Source organism: Phaseolus vulgaris, chromosome 1, assembly GCF_000499845.2.
Source record: "Phaseolus vulgaris cultivar G19833 chromosome 1, P. vulgaris v2.0, whole genome shotgun sequence".
NCBI classification, from domain to species: domain Eukaryota; kingdom Viridiplantae; phylum Streptophyta; class Magnoliopsida; order Fabales; family Fabaceae; genus Phaseolus; species Phaseolus vulgaris.
In genome coordinates, this window is record NC_023759.2 from 3,731,397 (window position 1) to 3,739,758 (window position 8,362).

The 8,362-nt window shown below is 30.4% G+C and overlaps 1 protein-coding gene across 3 annotated transcripts; it reads left to right on the forward strand.

The window, feature by feature from the left end:
- The first annotated feature begins 2,615 nt into the window (after positions 1-2,615).
- LOC137816669 (serine/threonine-protein kinase RIPK-like) lies at positions 2,616-6,727 on the forward strand. 3 transcript variants are annotated; one of them, XM_068619917.1, is made up of 6 exons: positions 2,616-4,032; positions 4,134-4,596; positions 4,782-4,917; positions 5,212-5,348; positions 5,456-5,579; positions 5,925-6,727. In XM_068619917.1, exons 2-6 carry the CDS (start codon positions 4,207-4,209, stop codon positions 6,296-6,298), a joined length of 1,161 nt encoding a protein of 386 aa, XP_068476018.1. In that variant the 5' UTR covers positions 2,616-4,032; positions 4,134-4,206; the 3' UTR covers positions 6,299-6,727. The 3 variants fall into 3 exon arrangements, with proteins under 3 accessions (XP_068476018.1, XP_068476019.1, XP_068476020.1); XM_068619919.1 differs by having other exon boundaries at positions 3,753-4,032; positions 5,212-5,303; XM_068619918.1 differs by having other exon boundaries at positions 2,623-4,596; positions 5,212-5,303.
- The last annotated feature ends 1,635 nt before the right edge of the window (positions 6,728-8,362 follow it).

Genomic DNA, 8,362 nt, shown 5'->3' on the forward strand with positions numbered 1-8,362 from the left:
GCATGAAAAAAATATTATTAAAAAAATAAAAAATAAAAAAAATATGGAAAGATTAGACCAAAACTCATATGTTAACAAAAACGATACATAGTAATAATATATCTATTCAATGTCTTTTTCATCATTATTATTTTTCCCTACTTGTTTTTTAAGTATAGAAACATAAATATTTCTCTTATCATATATTCGGAGCACTTACTGTACCATGATGAATGTTTACTTATTATGATTAAGTATATTTTAAAAAATATTAATTTTACTTATGAACTTAGATCCTTCCATATTCGTTCTAATATAATACTCAAATCAATTTCCCCCCGTATTTCACACAAAGAGTTGTTGCAAATAATCATTCAAATATCATTAGTTTATATATAAATATCATTAGTTTATATATAGAAAATTTGTGAATATGATGTTGTATTTAAGAAATAATATTTTGTTAGTTATTAAAAATTATACACTATTGCATTGTATTTTATTTCATTTATTTAACTCATAATAATAGCAACTTCTAAAGATTATCGGTATAATTTAGTAAGATAATATTAATATGATTACGAAACTGGGCGTTATATTTTTTATTATTTTACAATTCAACTCATGCACTATGCATTTTTTTCAATATTTTTAGGATTAGATTGAGTTGAGATTTTTAACTTAATCATAAAATAAGTTCAATCCAACTTGTTTTTTTGGCAATTTGTGTTAGATTAATCTATTTTGACACGCAGGAGGTGTGATCCTTTGATGGGTCCAAAATTAAGAATATCTAAGCTTGCTTAGTGAGATTTCTTAAACTAGTATTTAATTTGTTATTTTATATGAGGTCATGTAATATTTAAAATGTTTATAAAAAAATATTAAGCTATATTTAATCACTATGAGTATGACAGTGATTTAACAGATTCAGACCAATGAATTACCAACTAAAATCTTCACTACTTTAATGACCAATATATAATATAATTTTTTTTAGCAACTTAAAGATTGTTCTATAAATACAATATTTAGTTTTACATTTAATAACCTAAAAATAATTTATGCATGTTATTTTATATTGACAAAAAGGAATTCTCCAATTTCTTGTTTTAAACGGTTCAAATAAATCACAAAAATATTCAATAATATATTTTTTTAATTTTTTCTTAAAAAACGAAAACAGTGATTTCCTTTTATTCTAGATATAACTTTGTTATTGTCAATAGATATTGATAAATGTTATTAAAATTAATATAAGTATGATAATTAATGTATTTTATTTTCATTTTTATATGGATTTTAAATATTAAGAACATATAAGTTTTAAACATTATTTTTTTACATGAATTAATGTTAATTAACAAAAACAACACCAAAAGCAATTAAAAAATACTATAAGTCACATATAAACGAAGCTTCTGGAAAATTTAGGTTTTTGGTTGTGGGAGAGATGATATAATAATGAAGAGTAGTTCTCTTTCCTTTTGACCTAGGCCATGGTAGTGAGTTGTTGAGCCACTAAAAGTTACTACCAAAAATCATTCTAAGTAGGAAGCATCATCATGAAGGTGAATTTTGACAGAAACATGTAAAAAATAAAATACCCCTAAATATTGTTATAGCAGCCCCACTAGTACACTACCTTTTCCAACTTTTATATGAAACCAATTTGTACTTCTTAATATCAATAACTTTAAAACTTGAAAGGGCAATGCAATTGTCAAACCCTAATTAAATGAGCAACCCTTTATGGCTTTGCATGAATTCCATTTTCCAAATTATCACTTCTTCTTTTGCAACATTTTCCATGATCCATGGAAATTGATTCTTGGTTAGCTTAATTGCTTCACCCTTTCTCTTTGACTTTTCCAACCTTCATCATCTTTTCCCACCTTTTTTATTTTTTCAAAACACTTGGATTCAATACATCCAAACCTTGTGAAAGTCCTTGTTGACTCAAACATTTGATGTCTTTATTTTAATAGAGAAAACGGTTGTTTCCTCTGCTTCGTTTTAATATTCTAATTGGTGTTTGGAATCTTTGGTATGTATGAGAATGATTTCTTAAAGTTATTTTTTAAGATTTATTTTAATAGGTAGGAATTTTGTTAATTAATTTATGTTATTTGCTAGATGTTAGTTTCTTTATAAGGGTTGAACCATCCTGAAGTGGTTCCCATTTTTCTTATATCTAAAAACAAATACTAACATACAATCAAATGATTTTTTTTTTAAAATAAACAATACATTAAATAATGTGAATATAATGATTCATCTAATAATATCAATTTGAAATTAAAATAATTCCAAATACTATATTTATCCTACTTTTTAAATATAACTTAAAAAAATAAAATTTAAAATAAGTTGGTGCAAAGGAACTCTAAATTCATACCTCAAGAAAAATCATAAATTAATTTTGAAAAACCAGAAGTAAAATTAAACTCAACAGTTAATAATTTGTATAATATATGTTTATCACATTTTTAATTAATTCATAATATTTCCTTACATTAACCATTTGCACACAAATTAAAATCAATAATTAAACATAAATCCACAATCATGCTACTGTTAATTTCTTTTTCCAAAAAAAAATGACAAAATTTCAAAACCGTTCCGCTTTCTCCTTTGTTTCTCTTCCTTTCGCAGTGAGTTAGAAGTTGAGAATCAAGAGAGTGACTACTGATCGGCGATAGCGAACTAGTTCCGTGTAATGGCGGCCTCCGTCGCACACGGCAGAACTCTCACTGCGCACGATTGCCGGATTCTGACGGCGGTGAACGCCGGAGCGTCGAGCCTTTCGTTGGCCGGTTCCAGCTTCATTGTACTCTGCTACCTTCTATTCAAGGAGCTTCGCAAGTTCTCCTTCAAACTCGTTTTCTACCTTGCTCTCTCTGTATGCTTCCTCTTCACCAGATCTAAAGTCCTGCGTTTCCTCTCTGTATTTTAAACCTTGCTTCTAATTCTTTATTCGTGAGTATACTAATACCGGACGATTCGCAAAAACGGCGTGGTGAAGCGCGCTTTGGCCTCTTCAATTGAATTTACCGATACTCGATTTCGCCCCTGATTTTTTTTCTTAAAACCTAATTGCTTGTTTTTGTACTCGATTTTTAGTTGCTTCTTTTCAAAGGCGTGATTAGTCGATTAGGTTTTAGAAGGAATGAGCTTAAAATAACTGTTTCCGAAGATAAATTTACTGAACTTGTGACTTCAAGTAGCTTTAGAATTAGGAGCTTAATATGATGGAGAACCTAAGTTTAAGTTAAACTTACTTTGCAAGAAAAAGTAAAAGTTAAGCTAGTAGAGATATGACACTGTTTGGATAAACTTCTCAAAAAAACACTCAGTCTTAGAGGAAACCCTTAAGTTGTAGGTTCTAGAAGCTGCCCTTGATGATCATATAAAGAATTTAAAAGAAGAGTTTCATTGTCGGGTCGCTATTGTATGATCATGACATTCTAACTACAACAACAACAACGTAGAGAAACTTACCTACCAAATATAGGAACATATCAAATTAAACCATAAAATACTCTCAAAATCCACATAGCACTTTTATTTTTGTTATAATAATTCACGTGTCCTCAACACAACCAAATGAACGATTAAAAAAACCTTTTGATGTGTGCAACTACAAATTAGAATGGAATTTTTGGTTTGGCACTAATGGAATTTTGTTACATCCCTTCATTTTTCCGATCTTCTCGGCGAATGTACATCACTTGCCAAACACAAAAATATGTGGACGGCACTCATGTTTGATGGAGTCGTTCCGTAATTTGGAGAAACAAATTAAATTTCACTTTTTTCATAAAATTAAATTAGCTTTACAAATTTTAATTTATAGATATATTTGTTCCTTATTTTTTATAAGTGTTTATGAAAAATATATTAGTGTAACATTGAAGTCAATAATAGGTAGGCATGTTGATTGACCTAAAATAAAATAGAAATCCTTCATGTATATCGTGTAATATTGTTCTAGCATCCACATTCATGAGTTCTAGAAGTCAAGGAATCTCCCACAATTTTTCTTCTGAGGTGGTAGGTGAAGTTGTACTTATAAACTTCCTCAACTTTCACTTATTTTTTTCCTAGCATCATCAATTATTCCAAATTTTATGTCGTCTTCCTCATATTTTTAGAATCAGAAGTAGCTTGTGAAAGAAAGTTACACAACAGGGTTGTTGCAGTTTCACATATAGACCAATTTCCTAGATGGGTACTAAAAGGAACACATGGAAGTCTGTGATCTTGATCTTAAGTTGTTACAAGGTTAAGTGCTCCTTGGAGGAATCAGAGAAACAGGTTTTGAAACAAGGGTCTTTCCAGAGGCTGTGTCTATCTGATGTGAGCAATTCAAGCTCCACTCAGGCCATTGAGGATCTTTCAATTTCCTTTGGTGGCTCCAAACTTTATGCATTCACACTTGAGGAGCTAAGGGAAGCAACGAGCAGTTTCTCATGGAGTAATATGCTAGGAGAAGGAGGGTTTGGACCTGTGTACAAGGGTTTTGTGGATGACAAACTTAGGCCAGGTTTGAAAGCTCAGACTGTTGCTGTGAAAAGGTTGGACTTGGATGGCTTGCAAGGTCACAGGGAGTGGCTGGTTAGTTAGCTTTCTCAAATGCCATTTTTAACTTTTCATGACTACCCCATTTTTTGGTTGTCACGTCAATTTTAGATGCCGACATATTTGTTTCCTTGACAACAAAAATACTGCACTCGTGAACAAATACTCATATGAGCTAGTATCTGAATAAACTGTTGTTTTGATCACAATTTCTTTTCTAGGCAGAGATTATATTTCTTGGACAACTAAGGCATCCACATCTTGTAAAGTTAATAGGGTACTGTTATGAAGATGAAAACAGGCTTTTGATGTATGAATACATGCCAAGAGGCAGCTTGGAGAATCAACTCTTCAGAAGTATGTTTCTTTTCTCGCTTATTCTCATCTTTTTGTTTTTGTGCATTTCTGGTTATATCAGAAGTATCTCATAAGTCAAACATGATTGCAAGATCAAGCTCAATAATTATCATCAAATGATTTAGAATTTTAGATGTTCTGTTCTGTAAGGTCATGCACACCTAATTGTTTCAAATCTATGTGTTTTCTTTGGATACTGATGACAAATAGAAAATCCCTCTTACTGATACACAAAATTGGATTCTTACATAAACCAAGCCTTAATAACAGCTTCTTTTGCTCTAATACAAATAGGATACTCTGCTGCTATGCCATGGTCAACCAGGATGAAAATTGCATTAGGAGCTGCCAAAGGTCTGGCCTTCCTTCATGAAGCAGATAAGCCTGTAATATACCGCGATTTAAAAGCTTCAAACATTTTACTGGACTCAGTATGTTCTGTGATCTCATACTGCATCTCTTAATTGCATGATCTTCTTAATTTCCATATCAAGAAATTAACTTACACTCTTTTAACGTTTTTTTCCTCTAAATCTAGGATTTCACAGCTAAACTCTCAGACTTTGGTCTAGCCAAGGATGGCCCTGAAGGGGAAGATACATATGTAACAACACGCATAATGGGAACACAAGGATATGCTGCTCCTGAGTACATAATGACAGGTATATGCACTACCATACAAAAGTTAACCAAGTTTCTAGCATCAATTGACATCCAAAAAGTAAAGGGGCAAAGGAGGCTATTTCATTCCTTACTCCTAAAACCATGTTACAAGCCTCAATAAGAATTTTTGTAGTGTAAATTGAATTTAGGCCTTTCATATTACTAGAAACTAAAATTCCCTTGATGTTGTCACTTTCAATTGAGCCCGAAAACGTGAAAGTTATAAGTATTAAACGTAGAAATTCACAACATCACAATGTTAAACTAAACAAGCTATATTTTCTTATGTCCAGAATGACAAAAACTTATATTTGATGAAGTAATAACTCATTGCCTTGTCACAGGTCATCTTACAACCAAGAGTGATGTGTATAGCTATGGAGTGGTGCTGTTGGAATTGCTTACGGGAAGACGAGTGGTGGATAAGTCTCGGTCGAATGGTGGCAAGAGCTTAGTGGAATGGGCAAGGCCTTTACTGAGAGATCCGAAAATAGTTTATAGCATCATAGATTGTAGACTAGAAGGGCAATTTCCCATGAAAGGAGCCATGAAAGTTGCTATGTTGGCTTTTAAATGCTTGAGTCCTCACCCAAATGCAAGGCCAACTATGAGTGATGTGGTGAAGGTGTTGGAGCCACTTCAGGACTTCGATGATGTTTTCATTGGACCATTTGTGTATGTTGCCGTAAGTGAAAATGGTAACAAACATAAAATATAGCAGCAGATAACGCTCCTCAGCAAAGTAGATAAAATATACATATCATATAGAAAAGGGTAAAAAGAAAAAAAAAAGGTGTGTTATTTTATTTTACAAGACGGCATGGCTTGGTCATCATGAAAAGGGTGGCAGGTAGTTCTATCACATCTGACTGTGGCCAGAAATACAGAGTTGCAGCAAAATGATGGTTAGGGTGAAATAAGGGCAATCACATTGAACACAAGCTATTCGAAGTGATAATTGAGTTTTCTATGGTTTGATGATATACACGACAATGGACAAGTATAAGCACTTGATACTAGTTCAGGATACACACTAAAATTTATTCACATGTAATGTATGTGACAAATATGGTTGGGATTGTGTTTGGACATGGTTTTGGATGTTAAGTTATAGTTTAGAGAAAATGAACAAAAAATGGATTTCATACACTTATTGTTTTAGGTCATAGAATATCCAATTACGACATAATTTGGCAAATAATTTTATCAAAAATATGTTTTAAGAAGTAGATTTGGTGAAAGTAATAAATCTCAACTCCAAATAAGTCTCAATCATCCAGTATAAATAAGTGTTATCAAACCGGATCAATCAATATCTGGTCAAAATACCAGGTCAATGGATAAATGGTTAACCACATGACCCAATATATCATTAAAAATAATTTTATATTACAAACATAGTTTTTTTTTCTATATCTTGTTCATGGGTAATAAAATATATCAGACCCTTCTTCAACAACATTTTTTTTTTACTTTTGAACACTTGTTGAAATGCTTCAAATTGACTATCTCAAAACTATTTGACATTGTATTATTTGGTTTTGTGATTGAACTTGATGGATATTGCGTTAAAAAAATTTAACACATGATTATTGTATGTTTTGTTTTTAATTTTTTAATTATTTTAATTACATCAAAACAAAAATTATTTTGTTCAGCAATTTTGAGTACTGAAATTATGAAATTATAACAGAACAAAAAAGTTACAATTTTCTGTAGATTTTTTTTATGAGAAATTATAGAAGTAATTCTGTGAAAGTTTTCCCACGAGTTTTAATAAAAAAAATTGATGGAAATTATTTTCTACGATCATATTATCAACAACTTTTTTACATTGGAAAATTCGTAAAAAAGGGTAATTTGTTAATTATAAATATTCAGTTTTAATTTTCTAAAATATTTCTCTTAGTTTTCTATTTTAAATCTTCAAAATAGTCTTCATCACCACAATGAAAATGTGACGTGTATACATCTAGAATTGTTATTTAGATAAGAACCGTGACGTGACGTTTTGGAATACATATGATATTGTTATTGAAAAAAAAATAGGAATCACTTTTAAAAAAGTTAAAATTGATCACGATTAATAAAAAAATTAAAAGATTAGACTAAAATGTATATTTAAACGAAAATTAAAAAACAATATCTGAGTTACTTTCAATTGAAAGTACGTGGTGCAGGCCACATGGAATCAAAGAATATCTCACAAGGGTCTGAAGAGAAACTGAAGCATATAACTATTTGATATAAGATCCGAATAAAATAAGCACAAATAATATCTATCAAAAGAAATCATAATCTTAATTCAATTTTAATATTTAAAAAATATAAATAATTTTTAATTTTATATTTCAATAAAAAAAAACTTGTCTTTTATGTATGATTCCTTGTACCTTAACGATGGAATGAATAACAAAACTGTAATGGATATGAATTAATGCTAAGCATTGTAGCACCCAAACTTTAAAAAAATAATGACACCATGTTCTTTCTCCTTTTTGTTCATAAAATATTCCAGCACATGAAGAAAATATGACGCAATTAAAAGAATTATCACACATGTATACATAATTTACATTTGAATAAATAAGAAAATTACACTTTGCTAATCTTTTATTACATTTTTATCTTAGAAAAGTTGGGTTAAAATTAACACTGATGGCTGTTAGGAGTTCTCTTGGTCTTGCTGTTTGTGGAAGTATTTTTCGTGAGAGTATGAAGGAATTTATTGGTGGTTTATACATGCTATTGAAGAAACTCAAAAGATAAGTCTTACTAATTT

What these genes read in the sequence shown, in the direction of transcription:
- LOC137816669 (XM_068619917.1), top strand. Translation starts at nt 4,207, where the DNA reads ATGGGTACTAAAAGGAACACATGGAAGTCTGTGATCTTGATCTTAAGT. An exon ending in AAGGTCACAGGGAGTGGCTG is followed by an intron (nt 4,597 to 4,781) that starts GTTAGTTAGCTT and finishes TTTCTTTTCTAG; the next exon opens with GCAGAGATTATATTTCTTGG. An exon ending in CAAACATTTTACTGGACTCA is followed by an intron (nt 5,349 to 5,455) that starts GTATGTTCTGTG and finishes CTCTAAATCTAG; the next exon opens with GATTTCACAGCTAAACTCTC.